Genomic DNA, 25,342 nt, shown 5'->3' with positions numbered 1-25,342 from the left:
ACTTAGTAATGAGCCAAGGTAGGCACGAAGGAAGTGAAAGCGTGGCCAGAGCTCCCTGTGGCTTGGTTTTGGGCTGTGGGGTGGCAGCGGGCAGAGCAGCGGTTTGGGCAGCGGAGCTTTGTAGTGGTGCAATGTCACCAGGCACAGGCACGTTTCTTAGCTGCTCACCAAGGCACTGGTGTTGCTTTTATTTTCTCTGCAGCTTTGTTTTCTCTGGATTTCTTTTGCAGAGGGGGCAAGTCCCCAGCTCCCCATTAGCACAGGGAAGGCTCCAGCTTCTCCCATCTTGCTGTCTGCACAAGGGCACAAGGCAAATCCAGCAGTGACACCACACTGCAGCCAGCCCTTCTCCAAGATCCACGTTTACTTTCTCGTGACTGTACTTTGGGTTGAACGACTTTTGAGGTTATGCATTATTGATACTGAAATGCTGAATACTAAAAAGTAGGTTACACTAAGTGGTGTATAATGGAACCCATGTGAGTTTAGGCATTTCTGCTAACCTTTATGTTCAGTTCTAGGATGATTTTGAGAGTGATGCATAGGGATTTCCTAGCTTTAGGAAAATTCATAATGCTGCACAGTATCTAGCCCAGGCTTCTTTTCTCTTGAGAAATTGCTTTTCTTAGAACGTGCTATTGAAAAGTAGGCAATTAAGGGTTTGCATTTTTCAGTTCCTTTTTTGTTTTTTAAATCATTAAATAACTGTTACATTACAAACTAATTATTGTATTTCTTATATACTAATACCGATATTAAAACCAAAAAGTGGTAATTGGATGCTGTCATTGGTTTAGCTTTACCAGGCAAATCTCTCTTTAGTAAAAAACTGGGTTTAACTAGAGACTACATCTTACACTTATTCAGGAATAGTGAGTTTTTATGTGTAAATAGCTTGAAAGCCTTGTGCAGTAAACTATCATTTATCATTTTTTTTTTCTCTTTGTCTGAATACATCTGTCAAATCTATGAAAATAGCCTTTGAAAGTGATGAACCATATTCCCATCTGCCATTCTTTAGGATGTATTACACTGTGCAGGCTTGTCCCAGAACATTTTTAATTTACACTTTTAGTCCTGCGATTATCAGAAATACCACATTTTTCTGCTTTTCCTGAAGGACTTGCTGATGGTCTCGCACTACTAAAATTAAATTGTTCAAACTTAAATGAACACAGTCTTGATTTCTTCTTTTAAAAGCTGTTTCCTGTATCATGACAAGATTTTGCAAGATGTTGCACCCAGACCCAGAAAGAAGCTTCCATGCTGTTGTCTATTATAAAAGTAGAAACGAAATGCAACTAGCCCTGTTCAGGCAGCTTTAAAAGTCACCTGCTAATTTCCTTCAGCTTGTTTGGACTCAGAGTGGGTTTTGAGCTGCTAATCTGTTATTGGAAGAGGGAGCTGCCTCTTTTGTACCTTCTGAAGTGACAGATCCTTTGTGGAATGGCTGTGGACTGTACCCCCACATACACCTGGGTCACTTGCTACAATGCAGATCCTCGCTCAGATGTGAAATGAGAGGCTCTGCCCATTGCTCCTCTGTGGAAGTAAGAGCTGCTGGGAGGGGAAGAGCAGGAAGCTTCAGCTACAAGTGCACCTGAAAGTTTTGGCATTTAAACTAAACCTGTAAGGAGGCAACTTCCTGAGTTCAGCATGAAGGATCTGAAAGCTGGAAATAAGCTTAATTTTTGTGAGTGAAGCTGGTTTAATTAAGGGAATTCCTGAACATTGCAGTTTCACCTTCCCATGTAACCAAAGCTGAGCCCTTGTGTTGTGGCTCCTCAAACACCACCAGTGCAGAGCTTGCTCTGGTGTCTGCAGTGAGATGGATCACCAGTGGCTTTCCTGCCTGAGCTCTCTAATTTCCTAGAGGCATGACAAAAGTGGGTCTGGGGAAGGGGGAGGATTTAAATCCTGATTCAGGAAGATGCTTCAGCAAATCACTATTTTCTTAATCTGCCAACTCTGCTCTGGCAGATGCCCAAACAAGGGTACTGGCTGAATGGAGGTTTTAACTGGAACTGAGTAGCAGGTTCTTGGACCTCTTTAGGAATATGATTCATGTACAGAGCAACAGAGCTACAGATGAAAAGCAATTTCAAAAAACTGAGCTTGAAGTGTTAGGATAAATCTAGGATTATGGATTTTGATACAATGAAGATGGAAAAGAGAATAAAGAGAAAGTTGATCTTTTTAATGTAATTATTCTTGAGACACTTTAGTAGATGTTACAATGCTGGAAGGATCCCAATTTGTGAGAGTGCTGTTTCCTCTGATCTGGTACATTTGATGCAGACTCTTAGCTTGAAATCCAAGGTGTTCTCAACTGTCTAGTATGAAAATCAAAAGAAATGTGAATTACTTCATACCTATGAATTAATTAAGTTCCTTCTTACCCACCTACTTGAAAACTGCAGACAACACAATCTTTAAAAGCTCCCTTTTGGTATCATGAAGAGGGAACACAAAACAATTGCATCTTGTTTTTACAGGTCACTTTGAATGTATCAAAACTGTGGATCACATTTGAAATAGAACTTCTAAAAATCTTCTCTTGCTGCCTCCTCCTCTGCAGGTGTCTCACAGCTCTGCAGGAGTCTGTTCCCAACACCCTTAACTAAAAGGCAGATTTTCATATGAGATGGCTACAGCTCAGATTTCCAGGAATTGTTTAAAAGCTCAACTAAAATTAGAAGTGCTTAAGGTATACTTCAGAGCACAGAAATACAAGCACTGCTGCCTGAACATACAAAAGCTGCTTGTATGAGAATACAGCTCCATGCCCCTAAGGAGCTGACAGGTGTCCTGGACCATAACCCACCCAGCCCTCACCTTAACACCACGAGGGGTGGGGCAGAGCCTTCAGCTCTGCAGTGGATCTGTTGCTGTGTGGCTCCTGCCTTGTCTCCCTGGCTGTGGTTTCCAGGGCTGGATTGGTCACTGCTTGCTTGCCTACCTTTGCTGGGCTCCTGCTCCAGGTGCAGATCAGCCATCCATGTGCTGACAGGAGGAGTGGTTTGTTTGTACAGGATTATCAGCAAACTGCCTGTAAAAATTACAGTGCTAAATAGGTTACACCTGCTCAGGTTTGGAATTTTTTTGCTGATGTGCACCAAGATCCTATTGTCTCATGTCCCAGATCCCTCCTGCCCAGCTATTAAAGTGTAGGGCTTGCTTAACTCATTTGGAATGACATTCCTAACTTTGAAAAGGGCTTTTATCATTTCCTTTCTTAAAGCCAAGCCTTTCTTCTCCCTAAGCTTTAGAGGAAGGCCCTGACACTAATTGTTGAGTTACTCTGGGACTGCAGGGAGCATCCCACTCAGCTTCAGGTGAAGCTGAACTCGGAGAAGCCGAACAGCTTCCCTGCAGGTGTGAAGGGGTTTTTCATACACACAGCCAATATTTGTGCTGGGTCCCTTGCTATAATCTAAGCCTGAGGTGGTTGCTTGGAGGATCCACTAGTTTCCACCATCTTCCCCTTTCAGGTGGAGGTGGTATTTTAGTTTTTTCATGCTTTCAGGTGCACTGTGGTCACACATGGTGTCTTCCTTAGATTCCTTTCAGGCCTTTAAAGCAACTAGGTGCATATGAGGTTTAAAACAAGCTATTTGATTTTGAAAGGAGACAGTAAAAAAAGACCCAGGAGGATCCTGGTTTTGCATAAGAAGGTATCTTAGCAGATACACTGTTTGTACAGAAGTACAAGTTTCTTTCTTGTTTCTATCCATCAAACATCTACTCAAGCTTACTTGGTACCTAAGGTGTGGTTGTTAATAACTAAGTTCTGGCTCAACCATGGTGGCAGCTGCCTGAGCTTTGCTGCTCATGCTCAAAAGCAAGTAGATTTTTGCTCCTGTTTCAGTACCTGTATTGGCTTTTCTCTAACAAACATGAGGGTGTATGGTAAAGGTGACCACTCATCTGCTCTTTAGTTCTAACAACCTTGCACATACCTGTCCTTATATTGGTGTCTTTACTTTTGTGTAGACTGAATTTCTAATTGATAAAAGAAAAAATAACATAACTCAGGATTTAAAAGAAACATGCTCTGCACTCAATTATATTATTGAATTTGGAATAATAGTTATATAATGTAATATTGTAATAGAATAATAATTATAAAGCTTAAAATCAAAGTGACAAATGTAGTGCCTTAGTGCTGGCAAAGAGCAGATTGGTGGGGCTTTTTCATCTGTTCTTTTATGTCTCATGAGCAGAAAAATGGACTTTCATTGCAAGATTTATCAGAGTAGCAAGGGCTCAGCAGGACGACAGGGAATTTGGCAGTCAGCTTTTTGTGGGTCAGAATTCCCACAATGTGCATTGTTTGGGCTCTGGTGTCACTATCTGAATGTCTGAGTTGCTGAGAGGAGGATTTTTCAGGGGTGGTTTAGCTGCAATTTCTGGGTATGGTCCCATTCTGTATTTCTCTGGTCATAAAAAGCACAGTGCAAATGCCAACGTCCCGTTAGCATTGCTGTCTCATTACAACTGCGTGGTTAGGCGTGAGTTCATTTCTGTGAGCTCTCAGGGTTTGCACAGTGCACTTACTGTTAATATGATCAAAATTGTCTGCAGTAGAGGAGATCTGCAATTGCTTGATGGGCAGCATGTGCTAAAGGGTCATCATCGCTTTGGCTTTCTCTGCAAAAGTTAAGGACTCACTTTCCTGCTGGAGGAAAGCACAGAAGTCAGAGGGGGCCAGTCTGTGGAGGCATCTCGGGGGGATCTGCAGGGCTGTGATGCTTTCTTCTTCCTTGCTGCGTGTGAGGAGTGATGAGTCACCTCTGCATTTTCCAAAGGATCTGTTCCTTTGCTGGCATAAGCTGTTGTTGATTATTTTTTTCATTTTATTTTTCATTTTATGACAAACCAGCAATTGATGGGTTTTGTCACCAGTATAAAGAAACAAACAATACCGATCATTATGCTGTGGGAAGGAAAATCGCACAGAGATAAAGTACATTTCAACTGCAGCATCCATTTACAAAGGGTAAAATGCCAATTGAAGAGGCTTTAAATATGGTAAATACCCCTAAAGTAAACTGAGAGTATTAGCAGTGATGGAATGTTACATACTAAGTAAGGTGTAGTTCTCTACCCGAATTTACCACATAGCTGCACAAATACTGGTTGTGTGTGGGAAGATGGAACCTTAGTGGACATCTGCCAGGGTCAGATGTGGTTTGGATTTGTTGGTCTTCCTCTAGCACTGCAATGTGTGACAATATAAACAAAGGAGAAAAATAATTGTGGGCCAGGATATCAAGGTGAATTTTTGAGAGGAAGAATAGACTCTCTTAAGAGAGAGAGGAAGGACAAGACTGTGTAATGACAAGGGTTAAAAAAAAAAAAAGATGATGTGAGGGATGTGCAGAAATGGAAGGATGAGAGGTTTGAGCTGAAGGGGAGGGGTATGCATTAGTGCAGAGGAAATCTCTCCTCACTAGTATGCACAAAGACATTTCCTGCCTTATGTTTTGGTTTCTTAATAGTTATCTGACTATAAAATTAACCTACATCATTTAATGGTAGTTGAATGGCAGCTAAATTAACCCACTTTCAAAATAGAGCTTACCTAGCCCGTCAGCTCTGAGACAGCCTTGTCCCCAGGCATCCAGGGCTGCAATCCACATCTCTGCCTTAACCTATTTCCCAAGCAGCCAGCCAAAGTGGTGCATCAGAAACAGGCTCTGCTGCTCAGCCCAGCAGCTGACAGAGAGTATGGACACGTATCAAACCGCTAATTCACATTTCAGCAGGCATTCCTGTGCAAGGAGGGGTGGCGTTGGCACGTGGGGACTGCCGCGTTAGGGGTTGTGATACTGTTTCTATTAACAATGTGGCCTTGATTATCTGAGGCCCAATTATCTGAATCTCCAGGTTATCTGAAATGGGGTCATATCCCCCAGCATCTGTTAATTACACCCAGGATACTCTCTGCTCTCCAGATGTCTCCACTGGCCCCTCCTAAGCTTTGGCAACCGGGCTGTGCTGAGCGTGGTTAGCTCTAGTGAGTACTCTACCAAGCTCCCACATTTGGTTTTTCATGTTCATGTTGGAGAAAAAACCCCAACCTGGATAATTGCAGAATTTGAAATCCTTTAAGACTTCTAGAAGTAGGCAATAGCTGTGCATGGCAATGTGTGTGTTGGAGCTGGGAGCAGGAAAGGCTTAGAGGAGGCTGTCCAGTGCGTTTGAGTTTTCTTCCACCTTTCAGTGTACATTCAGCTTAGGAGGGCAAGGTGGAATTTCTCACAGCACAGCCTATCCTTGTCACAAGCCCTCATTTACTGCAGTTGAGTGCACCTTCAGTGGGAGTTTGCTAGTTGTTGAACCTCTGCAGTTGCAGTGACTCCAGCTGACCTATGCGTGCATGTCTGAAGTTTGGGGAGAGAGCTTTGTCCCCAGTGTGCTGCAGGACAGACTGGAACTGACAGCGATGGACGCAGAGCAGGGGAGAGGCCACGCACCTGTGTCACCTCAAGCCCAGAGCCAGTATAGCTTCCTGGGACTGTACAGATACTCAGGGCATCCCTCCCTACTCCACAGTCCCTGTGGTTTGTTCTCCCTTCTCTTAAATGGGTGCTACTTTTTTTAAAACATGCAAAGCCGTGAAAATCATTGTAAGAACTTTTTTTTTTTTTTTTTGCCCTGCATGCTTTTGTTATCTGTCTTCTGGTGCTGTCTGTTTCTCTATCTATTCTGGTCTTCTAGTGCTATTTATCCTTTTGGAGCACCTAGCTCAGCAAAGATTCTAGGTACTGCCTCAGAAAGGAACAGTCATGGTAATTTTTTTTCCTTAAAGGGAAGATCCCAAATGATCTTGATAATTAGAAAAATTAGCAAGGACAATACTGGAAAGCGTTTGAAAGTTAGGATGTAGAATAGTATTTCCAACGTGATAAATTTCCCTTGGTTTTAAAGCAATAGCTCAGTGGTAAAATTTTTAATTAGTCATTAAATATTATATTAGAAGTATCACAGTGATGATAAACTACTATAGAATACAGTTGGGTTTTGGGGAAGGTGGGAGTCAAGGAAGTTATGACATGAATATAAAAAAGCAAAACTTATCTGAGGCTGCTATTGGGTTTTTTTAATGCAAAATCAACTTTGCTTTACTTGATTTCTGTTTGGTTACAGGTGGGGAGAAGTGATTTTTAATGTTTAACTAGTTTAAAAAATAAATAAGCAAATAAAAGACACTACTCTGAAGGGTTAAAACTCTGAATCTATAATGGATATCTCTTATTTGTCCAGTCAGTTGGCTGATTGTACAACCTGGATATGTTGATGAATACATGCTGACAAAAAAACCCAGCCAAACAAAACCCACCTATAACTTGTTTCTTCCTGCTTTTCAGTTGAAATACAAGCTCAGTCCATCCCCATGTGCGTCACCAAGGACAGAGTAAATTCAGGGGCCTTGAGAACCTGGCAGCAATATTTCCATAGTTATTTTGGCTGTGCTTTGAACAACTTCAGCTTTTAATTTAGAGAAGGAGAGTGCTTTTTCTCCTTCCTAGCTGCTATGTGGAGCTGCAGCTCTTTGCATGCTGCTTTTCTATTTTTTTTTTTTTTCAGTGCGGAGAGAGAATTACTGTAGCACCCACAGAGGTGTGAAGGGACTCATTCATCTGTGTGGGGAGTGTGAGGTGCCAGGCATATTTCTGAGGATTGAAATACAGGCATTTAAACCGGTGCATCCAGTGTCAGTCTTTTAATTGGGGCTTTGAAAGATGAGCTCCAGAAAATCTTGCTTCAGTGAGTTGCACTATTTGTGCCCATGGCTGATTTGCCCATCCCCTTCAAGGGGACATCCACTCTGCCAGCAGAAGGAAGCAAATCCTGCGCCTCTCAAGGCACGAGGTCTGTGCTGCAGCTATGAGTGGAGATGGGTTTGAGCACAGTCAGATGGTCCCACGCCTTTCCCAGCATGTTTGCTTTTGCATGGCCATTCCAACAAGCTGAACTGGGATTGGCAGAGAACCCATTTCCCCCTTCTGCTGGGTAAGAGCTCTGCATGCAGCCCTCCAGCACAGGCAAAGGAAACCTGTCCTTGGGAACCCACAGCACAGCCTCTTCCAAGTGCATGCTTAGCATGCAGGATTCACTGCACCCCTGGGGCTGGGGTCAGCTCACCTGACTGCCAGCAGTGAGCAGGTCCCCTTTAAGAGGCTGTTCTTCCTTTGCAACCCCTCAAAAAGGCATTTCCACTCACCCTGAAAAATAAATTAAGTGGTTGAAACCAGCAGAGCTGGAGGTGCCACCCAAGGGCAGTGAGACCCTGCCCCAGACTTTGGGCTCACAGTGGGCATGGTCAGTGCTTTGAGTTCAGCTGATGGAGAGCATTGCTCACCAGTTAGTCTTTCTTCTTAGTCACCCATGTTTCTCAAATCTCTGCTTTTAGTCAGGTTTCCAAGACACCCTTCAGCTTGGTAGGGTACTCAAGGGGTACCTCTGTTTTTGGGTGGTGCAAGGCACCTCTCTGCTGACTGGCACAGAGTCAGCTGTGGGCAGCAGGAGAGGGAGGGGAAAGGTCATCCCTGTAAAATACTGAATTGGATTTTATAAGTTTATAGCTATGTTTTGTTTCTTTTACAGAACTATAATCCTGGTGCTTAGAGTGGTCTGAAAGGAACAGAAACACTTAGCCTTGAACTTTTGTTCTGCTGCTGCTTCTTGTGCCTCTGAGGTACAAAACATACCTGTAAACTTATAATCAATCAAACTGATGTTCAAGGGCTAAAAAAGGAAACCCAAAAAGGGTACAGGCTTCATGTTCAATAGTGAAAAACTTGGGGTGGGCAAGCCAGAAGATTGCAGTTGGCAATTGACAGGTTTTCGGAGACTGGCTTCCCAGGTAGGTTGGTATGAACCAGCTGATTTCTTTCTCCCTTTCTTTCTTCCCCTCCTGCTCCCTGCCCAAATACACTATAGAACTGGAGGCAGACTGGGCTGCCACTAAAACTTTTTTTATGGCATTCAGAAGCAGGGCAAGCACAGTGTCACCCTTGTACAACATGAAGGAAGAGCTATGACACCAGTGGTTTGGGGGCACTGCAGGAGCTGGGAAAAGCTCCTCAGGCTGTGTAGGGAGAAACACAGATAACTTGGCCCTCCCTCTCCATACTGTAAATCCTCTATCTGTGCAGTCTGTAGGTGTTACGGGCTGACAAACCTCTGCCTTCCCCCGGCCCCTTCAGCCCCAACCGCGTGGCCTTTGTTGGAAACCCCAGGTCCCCTCCAGCAAGAGCTGGGGGAGGGTTGACTTTAAACTCCACCAAACAGTGGAGGCACAATGCAAACAAATGTATTGCAGCACGCAGCTATGCAAATAGCTTCAGAGCGCAGCACGTTTTCCCCAGCATTAATTGCTGCACCGCCGGGGTTGCGTAGCAACAGCTCCGCTTGTGCCTCTGACAGCTCCTGCCCCTTGATGCCTCTGACACCTTCTGTGGCAGCAGGGAAGGGGAAGAGAGCAGGGCTGCCCTGGGAAATCGAGAGGGGCTGGGAGGTAGTGAGGGGCTCTGGTGTAAAAATTCACTTGGGACACTGGGGTTGTCTTCTGCTGTCCCAGGGTAGCGCGTGCAGTGGGGCTGGAAGGAGAGCACAGGAGAGGCACAGGGGGCACAGGAACAGATCCAGCAGCTGCAGCCTTGTGAAGGCAGCATTTGAGGCTGGTGGGCAGAAAGGGCAGACCTGCCATGTCCCAGGCTCTGCAGGAAAGCTCACTGACAGGTGAGCTTCTCTCCCATTGCAGTCAGTCCTTCTGGGGACCCCATACGGATTTATGACTGCACTTACAGCTTGGCTAGAGGCATAGAGGGTCCCCAGATTGTCTCTCCTGGTTGTGAACCTCCTTTTGGCTTGTGGCTTTTCCAGCCCTTGAGAGACATGGCTCATTCTTCATGCACACATGAAACTAGTGAGAGAACCCTGGGCCAAGCCCTGTGGGAAGGGGTGAGTACAGGCACCAAGGAGAAGACTGTAGGTGGGATGGGCAGCCCTGGGCTCCCTCGCTGGTCTTTCCAGTCCAGTAGTTTCTGTTGGGCTGGCCTGTATCTCCCAAAAGGCAGGACTATGCCTGCCTGCCTCTTCAGAGGCAGGATTGGCTGCCTCCTGAGTGCAATTTTTCCTCCTGTTCAAAACCATGTTCCCAATTCCATCCTCTGTGTTTACCAGTGAGTCTTCAGCTCCCGTTGTGCTTTTTCCAGGCTGCGGAACATGTTTGCACCCAGCACCTTTCCCTGGAAAGACACTTCAGCTCTGCAGTCAGCTCACCTCTCCCCTATTCTGATAAGCCACGTTAAAAAATAGTTTCTCTGTGACAGTTTGTACTGTCCATAAGCAACTCTGCTTGAAAATGTGGAGCACTTGATGTAACTCGACTCTTACATGTGAGCCAGAAACAAGCTCTTCTCCAAAACTACCTTAAGTAGGGAGCAAGTGGGCAATCCTGCATCCATCAACTGCCTCGAAAGAGAATGCCCATGGGCATGTTTTACTTATTAGTGATAGCCAGAACAGACAGGAATAGTGGGAAATGCTGGATAGGTACCAAGGCACACAGATTAGCAGGCCCCAGGGAGCACAGAACTGTGTGTGTTTGGGAGATCTGGAGATGGAGAGGCACAGGCTGCAGCTCAGCACCCTTGGGGGCACAGGGAAAGGAAGGACAGAGGTGAGACATAGCCACCCTCAGAGCCTTTCCAGCTCAGGTGGCAGTGAAAGCTCTACCCCAAGGTTATCCTTAGACACCCAGAATAAGGTGATGCTGCCTGCAGTACCCAAACAGGGATGGACTGGAGAAGGAGCAGATGAGCTCAAGGTGAGAAGTTGCAGCCTGTCTTTGAGCTGAAGTGGCTCAAAGTTTCCTGAACACAATGTGCCAGGTGAACTGTGTCACTGAGTGTGAGATGGGTCTTCTAAGTAGAAAGGGCATCAAAACAGAATGGATTTATTTCCTTTATCAAGCAGGAAATATATTTATCTCTGTTTTTTAAAAATTTATAGCTTGACAAGCTCTGTGTATCTCTGTCTCCTTGGAGTACAGTAGGGCAAATAAGGTGACAATGAGCCTGAAGGCCTCAGTCACACTTCAGAGGAAGAAACTAGGTGAAAGGCAAGGCAGAAATGCTACTGGAACCTTCGGGATCAGGGAGCCAAGGTCCCCTCTGCCATACAAGCCGGACATGAGCCTTTTCTGTCCCACACACCTCTGCAAAGCCAGTGTGACCTGCAGCTGGCTGTGCTCAGCATCACAGCTGCAAGGCAGGACAGGACAGTGCCCAGCCACTTTGGTCCCTTCCCCCAGGCCAGGGCCTCTGCACACAGGTTTGCAGCCCCCTCCTCCTCCTCACCAGGCTCACCCAGCCTTTCCTTTCCTTTCTTGCCCCCCACCCGGGCAATCGCTTTGCCTATGCCAAGGGTTCTGCCTTCAGAGCCATGGAGTGCAGCACCCAAAGGTGCCCCAAGGAGTGAGATGGCTCTTTTGCCACCGTAACCCCTGCCCACAGCTGCCCAGGCAGCACGGCAGTGGAGGGGCCAGGGCAGGGCCCCACCTCTGCTGCTGTCCTTATAAATTCAGTCTTCCCGGGGGAAGATGGCTGCTTCTCTTCAGAGCTGGGCTTGTGAGTAGGTAAGAGAAGTCACCGCCCTCTTTGCAAAGGTGGAAAAAAGATTACGCTGAGCTCTGCCTTTTCAAAAAGCCCCTGCTCCAAGCCCAGGGGGGTTGAAAGGTTTTTTTATCCCCTTTTGTTATTCAGCAGAGCGAGGGGAGGAGCTGGGCGGTGTAAGAGATCCTGGCTGACATAACCCTTCCCATGCAGGGCTCTGGAGAGGGGCCAGGTTGTACCTGAGTATTTTTATTTAAACTAATCCCAGGCATTCCAAATTGAAAGCCATCGCAGCGCCAGGTAGGACCAGTTCAGACGGTTGTTGGAGTGCATTTTTCTCACCTGGGTGTAGTAAAGCAGTCTCCAGGTACGTTATTTATTGCTAACCCCGGGAGTATGTTCTGGAGGTGTTGGGACACATTCGGCAAGCTGAGCTGGCTCAGCCTTTCCAGGTGGTTTTAGGAAAACCCTGCCTAAGAAGCCTTTAAGGAAACTGAGAGGCTGGGCTTGAGAGGCAAAGCCTCATTACATGTAAAACCTGTTATGCCTGGGCAAACTGGAAAGCAAAGGGCTGGGTAGCAGCTGCTCAGGACAGGCTTGGTTGCAGCCTGGCATTTCTGGGCGAAGAGGAGACCTGGTCAGCCCTCAGCATGAAGTGGCCCCAGGTATCTCTCCCTGCCCACCAGCCCAGGGAATCAGGGCACACAGGGAATCATGCAACCTGGTGCATGTCAGTTCAAAGAAAGCAGCCAGCAAGCAGTAGGTAAGGAGCAGGTGAGGGCTGCCCAGGGCAGGCTCCGGGGTGCCTGATGCTACTGAGAGCGGCTGGCTTCAGCCACTGGCTTTCCCTTCTCCATTTCTCTGCTGATGGCTCCTTCAAGCTGGAGCTTTTCCTCCTCATCCACCTGTTGAGCCCTGTGCCTGGTAGCATGGAGAGGGAAAACCCACTCCAAATGAAGCTGCTTTTCTCCACCCTGGCCCTGAACTCTTTGATAAGCTTTGACCCCCTTGACCCAGCTGAGTGAGTGAGGTCAGTGTCTGATGCTGGTGTGCGGGGCAGGCAGAGAAAGGCTATAGGGGGAGAAAGGACTTTCACTCCTCCAGTACAAGGGCAGGAGGTGCAAAGTACAAGTGTTGCTGCAAAGCAACCCTACTTTACTGGTAAAGATCCCGTGTCAGGCAGTGTGGGTGCCAAGATGTGGGGCCCTCTCGGCCTGGTCAGGACTGTGTGGGAGTTGCCTGTGCTGCCGTTGGGAACAGATAGGGTCTCAATAACAGCACCTGGCATGGCATTCATGATGCTTTCATGCAAACACTGGGTAATTATCCCTTAACCTCTCTACCAGTAAATCCTAATTAATTGCCTCTGCCAAGCAGGTAACTGATAATGGCCTGGGTTTGAGCGCTAGCTAGTGGCAGTGACCCTGTGCTGTAGAAACCCATCTTTCTGCACAACCACTGTGTGCTGACAGCCCATCAGCTGCAGGAACACTTTATTAAATGGCAGCTAATCAAAGGTCAGTGCCAATGGCACGACACCGCACAGGGTGCATTGCTGCCTGCATGTCCTGCAGGCTGGGAGCTCACCAGAATTTCTGTGCTGACTACAGAAGAGGCTCAGATCTGCCCAGTTTAGCCCCAGACCCACCTTCTGCTACTGAGGTGTAAGCAGAATTTTAAGATTTAAAGTAGCTGAAGATTCCTGGCATCTGGATGCCCAGCTGGGATGCTGCTCTGCTCCCACCCAGCTTGGCAGTGCAGAGTGAGGGAGCGGAGCTATGCAGCCATCCTAGAAATTCTGGGCCTTCCACACCAGGTGCTGTGCAGATACTAAGTCTGATTCTTTTTAGGTTTGCTTTGAACATGTGACATGGTGCCTACACACTGGGATGTCCTAGGCAAAAGTGTAATTATGAGAGCTCTGGCAGTGGCAGACAAACAAAAGTGTAGTCCGTGTCCTGCTAGCAGTGTACACACATGTAAGTGTGCATGCTGGGACTGGAGGAACACCTGCCAGCCCTGGGAAAACAGGATGCTTGATCTCACCTGGAGGTCAGGCAAGTGATGTGTCTAACTGGGAGGAAAAGGGTTATTCTGGTTTTGCAGCATAAACTAATATTCCCTAGGACATATTACTGACTGCTTCTCTCTTTGTCTCTCTAGTGAGGATCCAGCAGAGACAATAGCAATAGACTCTAACAATCAGCCGAAGTCTCCACTGGAAAAATTTATGGTCAGACTGTGTACACATCACCAGAAGCAGTTCATTCGTGTGCTAAACGACATATACACTGAAGTACAACCAGACTCTGACGGCCAGCAGTTATCTGAATCTGAGAGCATGGAGGCCTCTACTTGTGGCTCTGGTTGTAGCCAGCGAAGCACTGAAAATCAGGATAAGGGTGCTACTTGTACTGAATCAAAGCTCCCTTCTACATTGGACCCAGGGCAGTCAGGGGCCGATGGCCCCCTGCATGTTACGGGACAAGCCCCAAAGCAGCCAGTGGAACTGAAGTCTCTGGACAGAGCAGAGAACTCCAGTCCTGCTTTGAGAAGGGACTTCTGCGAGCTCCCCATCACCAGGCTTCGCTCTGCTAGTCCAAAGGATAGCCCCACCCAAGGATACCTCAGCACGTTGAACTCTTCCTCTTTGAATTTCCATCATGCCGCAAAGAGCCTGGAAGGGCAGCAAGCTGCTGGACATGAACAAGAAGCCGGTATCAGGAAGTGTGAGGATAATAAAGAGCAGCTAGCAGGTAAGACTCTCATGGAAGGTTATATCTCAGTCAAAGTGGCAAATGTGAATGGCAGCGAGGACAGCTTAGATAGCTGTCTGGGGTCCCAAAAGAGCTCTTTCAGGGCTCTCCCAGAGGACTCCTGGGATCCTGGCTTTGCAGTGACCCCTCCCCGCAGAGCCGACAAAGAGAACACTTTGCAATGCAGCTCAAAAGCATCTTTGCACCAGGACTTAGACGCAAAAGAACAAGATGCGAGACCAAAGCAAGAAAACCACCTGCATGCCAAGAGCAAGGCAGGCTGCCAGCTGCACCCAGCCGACAAGGGCATGCTCGACAAGTCCAAAGAGGGCTGGCTGCCCACTGGCACGATGCCAGCCGCCCACCGGCCCCCCGGTGGGCACCCCCGCGCCAAGGCAGCCTCCCTCAGGTCCTCTCGGAAGAGCAAGAAGGCATCGGGGCTGAGGATCAATGACTATGACAACCAGTGCGACGTGGTGTACATCAGCCAGCCCATCACCGAGTGCCACTTCGAGGCGCAGCGGCTGGTGTCGTCCCGCAGGACGGCGAGGAAGAGCACCCGGGGGTATTACTTCAACGGGGAGTGCTGCGAGCTCCCCACTGTCCGCACGCTGGTGAAGAGCTCCCGGGCGGAGGAGAGGGCGAGCGGCCCGGCACTGCGAACAGAGACCCTCGTAAGTGCGAAGCCACCCCTGCTGCTCTCGGTGGAGGGGTCTGCAGGGGCAGGACGGGAGGGTGAGAAAAGGGTTTCCCTGAGGCTCCTGGCTAAAGTGGCACCAACCAGCCAAGAAACAAAAGAGAGAGCTGAGCTGGGCTCCATGCAGCTCCGGGATACCCGAGCACTGCGATCAAGGGAAGCTGCCCTGGCCATGCCGTTCTTCTCCCTGTCTGCTCCACCCAGCCCCCAGAAAGAGGATAGCTTGGCCAGCTCACCGCCACCTGGCTCCCCTCCTGCTGAAGGAGGGGGGGTGACAATAGGAGACACTGTCACCTGGGAGGCTGGCAGTAGCCTGGGCTCCTCTGGGGATGGCAGCAGCAGCAGGCAGGCTGCTGATATTGCTGCCCTTCCCATTTCAAAAGCACACGGTGAGGAGGAAGGTTGTTCAGGCTCTGACATACAAACTATTCCAGACCTCCCTGCCAGTCCAGAGCCAAAGTCCTCCTCACAGGCCTCTGCTGCTACAGACACACCACCTCTCCCCTGTGATGGTACCACGGATCCTGCCCAGCTTCCAGGTTCAGGGGATGCTGAGCTCTGTGGGCAGTGTCTGGCAGAGCCCTCCACATGCTCTCCAGGCTCGCAGGCTCATGATGAGCCCCCTGCCACCATGGATGGGAAGAGCCTCCTGGAGCCCCCTGCCACCATGGATGGGAAGAGCCTCTTGGAGCCCCCTGCCACTCTGCAGTGCGGGGATGTGAACAAAAGCATAGATGCTAAACCAGAAGCCGAATCATCGGTCATGGTGGATGACAGCCCTCTTGAGCAAGAGGATGCTGTGCTCGTCAGCACACCCCTCCCCAAAATCTTGGAAGTGGAGGCAGTGCAGAATAACAGCACAGCAGGTGAAAAAGAGCCCACTGAAGGGGAAATGCCACCCAACCCAAACAGCTCAGACTCTGTCTCTTCCAAAGACAGTCTAGACAAGAAGCGAAAGAAAAGCAGGAGAGTGCTAGTGGCATCGGACCGGTGTCTCCGAAGCCAACAGTCACCGTCACCTGCTGAGGGCAGTGCTGAGGACTCTGGTTCTTCCAGCTCTGTACAGATCCCTTGCCTTCAGATCAAACTCTCCCAGAACTCTGGTGCTAAGCGGTTCAAGAGAGAAGTGCAGCTGGATGAGGCAGCATCCATGCACTTCCCCAGTGACTGCTTCCCCAATGTGCTGCTCAAAACCAGCGAAGAGCCAGGCATTGGCCAGGTTCCAGAGAGCATCACTGAGCAGCAGCCAAGAGAGGAGAATGGTGTCACTACCAGACAAACCTATAAAAGCATCTTAGCAAAAGAGACTGCTGCAGAGGGAGAAAATTCCTCTAAAGATGACTCCTCTGCTAACAGCAGCCAAAGTCAACAGGGTGAGATGCTGGAAATCAGCATCCAGGCTGATTCTGAGAAGAAAAACATTACCCTCTCTCTAGAGAACAGTGTTCCTGCTAATGATGCGGAGCAAGTAGATGTGAAACCAGTCAATACCCGTGCAAAGGACAAGGAGAGCTCTGACAGCGTCAGGGATCTGGGCAAGCCAGTGAACTATGAGCTGGTGACCAATTTGTCTCCATGTCCCAGCAACAGAGGTGGAAGCAAGCATCTTCCAGCAAAAACTGCAAAGCATAAAAAGGCTGCTCTGCAGTTTTATAACTTACGACATGCACCTGCACCTGTAGACAGTGCAAAAAAGAACACACCAGGGGAGGAGTCTATGCAAGCAATCCCCAAGCTGAGGGATGAACACAGTTCAGGGAATGATGACTGCCCAACACTGGAGGACGTAGACATGGCTGATAGCAAACCAAAGTTCATGGAGTGGTGTGCTGAAGAGGAGAACCAGGAGCTCATTGCTGAGTTCAACACTCAGTACATGAAAATCCAGAAGGGCTGGATTCAGTTGGAGAAGGAGGTCCAGCCAACCCCCAAGGTAAAGAACAAAGCTGACAAACTGAAAGAGATTTGGAAAAGCAAAAAAAGAACACGGAAAAGCAGAGGCTCACTGGAAGTGCAGAAGCTTTCTCCTGTGCAGATGTTGTTTATGAAGGCCTTTAAGCTGTCTGACATATGCCAGTGGTTTCTGGAGACAACTGAAACCAGGTCTCTAGTGATTGTGAAGAAACTCAACACCCGTCTCCCAGGGGAGATTCCCCCCATGAAAGTCCCCATGCAGAAATATTCTTCCTCTAGTCTCTACCCCAGCTCACTACAAGCTGAACGTTTGAAAAAACATCTCAAGAAATTTGCTGCCACTACCCCAGCTCGGAATAACCTGAAGAACCAAAAGCTTTGGGCCAAAATTCGTGAGAATGCTGATAAAGCAGAGGTTGAAGAAGCCACCACTCCCGGCCAGACATCTCCCACTGATGCCAGCACCAAGGAGCTGAGTGAGGACAAATCCATCCAGCCTGCCCTCAGCTTGCCCACACAGGCCAGCACCAGGATCCTGCGCAAGTACTCCAATCTTCGGGGCAAGCTGCGAGCCCAGCAGCGCGTGGTGAAGGCGGAGAAGCGGAGTGATGGCCCAGGGGACCACCTGTCCCTGGAGAGCAAGCAAAGCCGGAAAAGTGTGTGCATCAACCCCCTGATGTCTCCAAAGTTGGCCTTGCAGATCAAAGCAGCTGCCTTTCCTGCTAAATCTCCTTCAGTGGATGGAACGGGGAAGGGGAGGAAGGGGAAAAGCAGGTCCCAAGAGGACCCCTTGCCCAAAGTCGACCTCCAGCTCAGCAAGAAGAAGAAGATGCTGAAGGAGAGCGGGAGCACCCAGGAGCGATCCAGCTCTTCCACCAAGGACAAGCTGCCTGCCAAGAAGGCGAGTAAAATAAAGCATTCAGAGGTCAGCGTGAAATCTCCTGCGACCCGAAAGCAGACTGCCATGGAGAGGAGCAATAAACTGGCCAGAAAAATGTCTTTGAAAGAGAAGAGAGTCCCGAAAAAGCAGCTGGAGAAGATGCGGCTCCCCGTGCGGAAGGGCAAGGAGAACACGAGCAGACGGGCCGTGCTGCCTCCCAGTCACGAGGAGCTGTCCAAGTCTCCAAAACAGAAGCCCCTGGGGGAGTCCTCCACACGGTCACAGAAGATGGCCAACAAGAAGCACAGCAGTGGGAAGACCTTGACAAGGTCCATGAAGAAGATGCAGGAGAACAGTGTGTCTCAGGGCAAGAGGAAGCTAAGGGCAAAAGTGGACTGTTCGCTCAGCAAACGCTCACGACTGGACCCGAAATAGCAAAGAACCAGTAGCCATGTACAAAACTGATGTATAGTAGTAACCCTTTACCATGCATTAACTAAAGCTGCTTTTATAAGCTGTAGCAAGCCTTTTAAAATCCGCAGTTACAGGATAAACGCCCATGATTTTAGGCATCAGCAGATGTGTCTTGGACAGAGAAGAGGTTGGTCTGTCTGGCTCTGCTGTTCAGAAGGAAGTTTCTGCAGTTTGAACGTTCCTTGGGTTCTTTTAAACTTAGAACCAGGCAGTTTTTGTTAAAAGTACAGTGCCTTATTTATCACTTTAAAAATAAAAATAAGAAGCTCATCTGTGTGATTTGGAGGCTTGCGTTTTATACTTGAGGCACAAGCACTTGTACTGTAGCAGAAAGAAAACCACCTTCGTGCACATGAAGTAGCTTTTGTCAGCCTTTGGGTGCACATAAACATTTCCCTTTCTTTCAGAGTCCTTATTCTGTCTGTCTTCTTAGTGGCATTTAAAGCAAAACCAAAACCATTTCGCATCACGAAGGGAGAGAAGGGCGAGTCTGTCCCTTGTCGGTTCGCTGGTAGCATTGCTGGTGTCCCAGCCTGTTACCTGCGTGACAGTGTGAAGTAGCTACTGGTGTGTGTACTGCTGATGGCTGCCTGCTCCTCACTGCACAGCCCGTGGGTGGGGAGGGCCCCGCTCAGGCTGAGGAGATGCCCTGGGGGCACCAGGTACCAGGCTGCCACACCTGCTGCTGCCAGCTGGGCGTGCTGGGCTGTATCTGTCTTTTTTCTTGCTGGCTTTCAGGGATGAACCAGTCTTGCCATGCTCTGCTTTTGGACAGACTTCCTTCTCCTGTTTCCCTGTCCTTGTGGTGATTTCTGTGGTCTCTGATGGCAAAGCTTTTCTGCAGTGCTTCACTGAAGATTGAATCTCTCCCTTTTTAAGGGCTTGAGTTCCTGATGTTGGTGCTCTGCAGGAAGGGAACTCTGGCCCTCACCTTGTGCTTTTGTGCACGTTTTGCCTAGTGCTCTCCAAAGCCAGGATTTGCAGTTGGGATAAGGGACTGGCTTGTGTTAATTTTTTCACATAATTTGCATTTCACCCTTTTACCAGCAAGGTGTGGGAGGTCTGTCCTTGCTTGTGTCACAGAACAGGGTCATAGTGTCTGTCTTTTCTTAGAAAAACCTGTTAGAAGTGCATAGAGTGTGTGGCTGTGCTGGTTCTGCTGGGCAGAGATGACCAGCAGCTGGGGAGGGCTGTGGTCTGTGCTAGGGAAAGGGCCCAGCTCAGCCATTGCATCCCCACGGCTTCACTTTCATGTTGCTGCAGAGTCCATTTGCAGGAATCCCAGTGCCAGTCTTCTTCCACACATAAAGCAGCAGTGCCTGTCAGGGCACTGTGTGGATCCTGAGGCTGCCAGACCTTTAACAGCTGCCTTGCTGGTCCTTGTTCAGCTGCTTGTTCCTGATGAGAGCAAGGCTCTGGTGCAGCCCATGAATTCAAGAGATACTGGCCCTCAGAGCAGAGGTGGAAAGGGATTGGCTGCAAAGGGAATTGCTTTTCATGATTGGCATTGAACCCCAGATCTCAAAGCCTGGGTGCGGGAGGTGAAAGGCAGATAATTGTGTTAAAATCCTTCATTGTACCCCTTTAGTACAGAGGATGAAACCAGGTGTTTGATTTGCACTCCCTTCACAGAGCACTTCTGGTTCTCTTGGAGGTACTCCCTTTCCCAAGCATTGATGCTCACAATGCTGTGGCACATTTTTCTCTTACTGTGAAATGGCTGATTTAAAAAAAAAAAAATCCTTTGCCTTTCCTTTCAATTGTGCTAGAGTAAGTTAACTCTCTGAACAGATAGGAAGTGATTAAATCTAGCCTGTCAGTCCCTGTACAGATTAATATGAAGTTATCTATTACTTTAATTTTTACTGCATGCATTAAATATGTCAAACATTCCATCAGGAAAGATTCAAAAGCATTTCAAGAAAGGTGTAAGGCAGGAGGGCATTGATGGCAGTTAAGTGACTGATCTGTACCTCTTTTGCAGGGTGTCTTTCCCTCTTGCTTCTCCATCCTTCGGATGGAGTTATGGTCCTTCTCTAGCCTCTGGGCCCAGCCATATGGGCCCAGATTTCCTCTCCTTCCTCTGGGCCAGGAGTACATGTGAGCACGACTCTTACCTTTGCTGCTCACGCCATCCCCTGCAGCAAATCCCCTCTCCCCATCCTTCCCTACCCCTGAAGCACCTGCACCATCGCCATGCACCACACGCTCCTTGAGGCTTTCCCTTTCTCCTCTCTCATTTTTTAGCTGCTGGTAAATGCTAAATGCAGGCTGTCCTGCTCCTTGTCTTCTGCGCTTCTGGGAGACGAATTTCTTTAGGATAAAACCCTATACAGAGCAAGTGGAAAGCCTTTCTAGATGGGATGCTGCTGCTCCAGTGTCCTGGATGCCTTCCTGCACCCTGGGATTTCACCAGCACTGATTAGCTCAAGCATGGCAAGGTTGGGGGGCAGCATGTGTCATTGGTGCTGGAGTGGAGCAGCTTCTGGGCATCTGTCCCAGTTCAGTGTGCACTGCTTGGCTTAGGCAGCGGTGGGATCAGAACACTGAGCTTCCCAGCAGTGTTCTGACAGGCAGTGGTGATGTGTGCTGCTGAGGCACAGCCCCTGCTTTAGAGCCGTCTGTTACCAATAAATGTGGCTCTTACATCATGCAAGGGATGCGCAGGGAGCTGCAGATGAGCTTAATGAATGAAGAAAATAAGAAACATGATTTAGTACCTTATTCCAGATGGACATGGAGTGTGCTTCCATGTGCTACAGGCACAGAGTTGCCCACTGGCACTACCACAGTGCCATCCTCAGATCCACAGCCTCATTGCGCTCCTCTTCCCCTGGGCCACCCCACAGCTCCCTGCTCTACTTCTTCAGCTCTGGATTTCAAGTGCTACAACCCACAAAGGAGGTCCCTTTCTGTGGCTTCAGCTTTTCTTGCTGGCTACATTCTCACCCTATTGAAACTAGTCTCCGTCATGCACCCTGATCCGTGAACTAGGAGCAGCATCCTCTTAGCTGTGCACCTCCACAGATGTCCTCACTGTCTCTCTGCTGCCAACCCCCCTCTCTCATTTGCATGGTTACCTTTTTCTCTCTCTTGTTGTCATCAGCAGCTCTAGGTCTTCACAATTCACATGTTCAGAATCTGTCCATCCCAATTAACCACTGGGAGGAGCAGCATTTGCCAAGCTCAGAGTCAGAATTTCTGTTGGTGCTGTAGCAAGAGCAGTTTGAGCCCGGCAAGGCTCCTCCTACTTGTAGCTGTTAGTATCTTATTAAGCAAGGCCAGCCCTGGAATGGGTTTCCCTTCTGACAGGGTGTGTGATATATACCCAAGGCATGCACATGTTTATATCCATCACTTACTCATCCCTGGCAAGGTCCTATTTGCTGGTGTTCACTCTGTGCAGTGGGGTTTCTGTAGTCACCTGCCAGCAAGTCAGGGAGACAGATTTGCAGCAAACCTCTCTGAAGAGCTGACCAGTTGGCGCTGATGCTTCTGACAGACTTTCTGCTGCCTTGCTGATCGAGGTCCATGAGCTGTGAGAGCAGGATGAAATTGTTCCCGCTGCTCTCTGCACCCCTGTCCCTTCAGTGCTGGGGGTGTCAGGCAGGGCTGGACTGAGCAGACTGGCTGCTTGCCCACACCATTTTTTTTGCTGGTGTGCAGATGAGCAAAGCTTCAGCCCAGCCTGTGTCCCAGCTGGTCTTGTGGCACCTCTGGAAATGCTGATGTTTCCAAAAGTTCTGCCAGCTCTTAGTAACCTCCCAGGAAATGGACATGCAATCAGATTTACTGGTGCCCTGTTTTTGAGGTTTGCTGATGGACACTTTTTCTCTCCAGCTCATAAACTTTCAGCCTGACAACTGCATTCCCAGTTAAAGGTGACTGAGAAAGCTGTGATTCCCAGCCTTCCATGGGTGCAGGTAGTGCCTGGGGCAGCATGGAGCTGTGGGTGGTCATCCAGGTTGGGCTCTCACCTTTCCACCATCAGCAGTCATGCCTGGGGAAGAGAGCTGAGCCCCAGCCAAGGTGTACTTGGGTCTGCATCCTTGGGCTGTATACCTGGACAGCCCAGGAGCAAGGTGGGGATAGGCTCCTCCTTGACAGGGAATGCCACTGTTGATTTTCTTGTAGCAGTAGGTTTTTTGAGCAAACCACAAGGCTGTGATGTCCCCATGTCGCGTGTGTCCCCCCGTGTGTCGTAGCATCCATTTGGCCCATCCTTCAGCTTGGTGGTTGTGAAATGAATCCATCTGTTCTAAGATGTTCTCAGGAGTTCTTGTTTGTATTAAGCTCACCCCTAGGCTTAGCAGAAATCGCAGTCCCCATCCTCCCTGCTCCCCTCCCCGCAGACAAGCCCTCTCTCTCACGAGCACTTCCACCTTCTCCCCAAAGGGCAGCAGAGGGCAGCTGGCGGTTTTGATTCAGGGCACGTTGGCAGCTTTGGGGCAGCCGAAGGAGCTGGGATGCAGCTGGCCAGCATTTGTGACATGGGTCTGGAGGCCAGGCGGTCCCACGGGCTGTATTGCTAGCCAATGTTTTCTAAGTCTGTTTGTAAGAGTACCTAATTTTAAAATGAAATGTGAATATATATTATGTGTAGGTGCCATGTAAGATAGTGTTGTGCTAGGCAGCAGGATGCTAACCTACTTTTTAAGCTTTTTGGGGGCAGGAAAAAGCATTTTTCTCTCACTTCATGCTCACAGATCTAATATTGTAAATAGGTTTTATAATATTTATTTCATGGGCTTTCCACAGGTTCTCGTTCTGACTGGTGTGTCGGTGGGTGGGGCTGTGTTGCCCAGCCTGCCACAACCCAAGGGCTGGCGATGGCGTGGGGGGATGGGGTGGGGTGGGGGGTGCTGGTGGTGGTGTTCAGTTTGGGTTTGTGTCACGTCAGAGCTGAAGCATTAACTCTTCATCTCGTTTTGATGATGTCAGACCTGGTCGTTGGCCACGGTCCTCAGGGAGGCTGTGAGCTCCCATGGCCGGCCAGGATGGCTGTTCCCCGGGACAGGGGGCACTGCAAGCAATAAGATTTGTAGTAATAATGTCTGCTTTGATGGCAGGGGCTCTCGGGGCTCAGGGCCAGGTGGGAATAACCCTGCTCCCGGCAGGGGCTCAGTCCAGCATGGCTTTGGGGTGGGTCTCTTGACCTGGAGGTACTCAGAGGAGTGTCCCCAGGGATGCAGAAAGTGGGAGATGCTGTTACCCCATGGAACCCCCCCCAGAACCACTGGGGGAGGGTAGGTAGTTGCTGGTAGCAAACTCCCACTAGTGAATTACTGCCTTTGTGGGTACAGGTGACCCATGGGAGCACACTGCTGTCGCTGCTAGTCCTAGGGCCGGCTCCAGAAGGTCATTTGCTCATTTGTTAATCATTCTGCAATTTTAATTCTCCTTCTAGGAGGTTTGAGGTCATTTGGTAATTTTTGCTTAAGTGGGTTTAGGTTTTTATTTTTCTTTGTTAACCCCTTTTTGCCTGGAAGTGTGGCTGGCTCTGACCTTCCAGTCCAGCTGTCTGTGTGGGGCACTGTCAGCAGGATCTGGTTTTATGATGATGGGTCTCTGACTTTGGAGGATGGAGTGAGGGGTGCTGCTGGGTTCCAGCCCTGCAGGACCCTTCACCAGTCCCACGCTTCCTTCACTCTTGGAACAGGTGTGTAAAAAAAGAAAAACAAAAAAAAAAAAAAAGGAAAAAAGGAAACAGCACGGTAATTTTTTTTCTTAGGATGTAAAACATTTGAATATTCTCTCCACCCTGATGGTAAATGTTTTTCCTTCATCTGTGTCTGCTTCCCTGGGAGAGTTTTGTTTCTCTGTTTGTTTCTATATAAATTTTAGACACTGAGCTGAAATTCCTCCTGTCCGGTACTGTATGTTTGAGCCCAAGCAATGTGAACTGTACAGACCAGCAGTGGGAAGGGGGAGCTGGTGACTGCACCTGGGAGAGCCGTGGCTTGGGACGGCATTCCCAGTTGGTGTAGGGAGTGGGAAGTACTGCGCCACAAGCTGGGAAAATGAACTGTCTGCTGTGAATTCTCGGTTGGAAATCTGGAGAGGAGTTTCCATTAGATAATGTTTACATACCTCACCTGACAAACCTTTGAAAGTGTATATATAAAAAAAAAGAAAGAAAATAAAATTATATTAAGTTGCTTTAAATCAATATGTATAGCTATAAGAGCTGGGTCATTTGAACTTTGAATATGTATCGATTCTCTAAATGTTGACATTTTGTGAACTCTGTGCTCCTGTCTTTTATTTCATCCTAGCCTATGGAAAAAGTTGTGTTCATGTTCCAGATAAAAGGTCCCTGACTCAGATCTGAACTCCTCAAGGATTCCCACCACCTTGTTTTCTTTTCTTCCTCACTGTCAGTATTCACCCTATGAGCTTTCTAAAGGTCCGTATTTTATTGCAGCTTATTAAACGTTTCTTTGATATCAATGTTGGTTTGGTGTGATAAGTGGGGAAGACTGAAGGTGAGTGAGTGCATGAGGTAGGGCCCAGCAGGCTGGCACCTTCCAGCTGCCACCCCCCCCCTACGGAGAGGGGATATAAATGTCTGTGTGGGGTTTCTGTGCTCCCATACCAGTGCCTGAGCTGTGGCAGACTTGTGTTTGTGGCACCAACAATGCAACCTCTTGGTGCTCCTGGGGACTGCTGCCCAGGCCCCCTCCTACCCTTCCCCAGAGAGCTACAAGTGCCCGGTTTCCCTGGAGCCATTCCATCCCCACAGCTGGCACTGGCCCTTCAGCTTCCCACGTGCAAGACCCTGGCAGGGATGGCTGCTTTTGCAAGGCATTGCTGGATAACCCTGTCTGCTTGTCCCTGCACCATGGGGGCAATGTGTTGGCCAGAAGTGCTAGCTGGGGCTGCTCCAGGAGTAGGAAATCATCCCCCAAGGCACAACCAACTCTTTCCATCCTGTGCCACCTCCTCACACACTCAGCAGCTCCCAAGCATCACCTTCTCCCATCTCCCCACCAGG

At 48.7% G+C, this 25,342-nt stretch overlaps 1 protein-coding gene across 1 annotated transcript; it reads left to right on the top strand.

The window, feature by feature from the left end:
• The first annotated feature begins 2,879 nt into the window (after positions 1 to 2,879).
• LOC140684451 (uncharacterized) lies at positions 2,880 to 24,798 on the top strand. The gene is made up of 2 exons (XM_072931181.1): positions 2,880 to 8,704; positions 13,791 to 24,798. The coding sequence occupies exon 2, from the start codon at positions 13,858 to 13,860 to the stop codon at positions 18,307 to 18,309; it is 4,452 nt and encodes a 1,483-aa protein (XP_072787282.1). The 5' UTR covers positions 2,880 to 8,704; positions 13,791 to 13,857; the 3' UTR covers positions 18,310 to 24,798.
• Positions 24,799 to 25,342: the final 544 nt, after the last annotated feature.

Source organism: Taeniopygia guttata, chromosome 6 (genome assembly GCF_048771995.1).
Source record: "Taeniopygia guttata chromosome 6, bTaeGut7.mat, whole genome shotgun sequence".
Classification (NCBI taxonomy): domain Eukaryota; kingdom Metazoa; phylum Chordata; class Aves; order Passeriformes; family Estrildidae; genus Taeniopygia; species Taeniopygia guttata.
The sequence above is the reverse complement of the archived record's forward strand: the minus strand, read 5'-3'. Positions and strand labels throughout refer to the sequence as shown.

Coding starts and splice junctions, on each gene's coding strand:
- LOC140684451 (XM_072931181.1), top strand. CDS start 13,858: ATGGTCAGACTGTGTACACATCACCAGAAGCAGTTCATTCGTGTGCTA.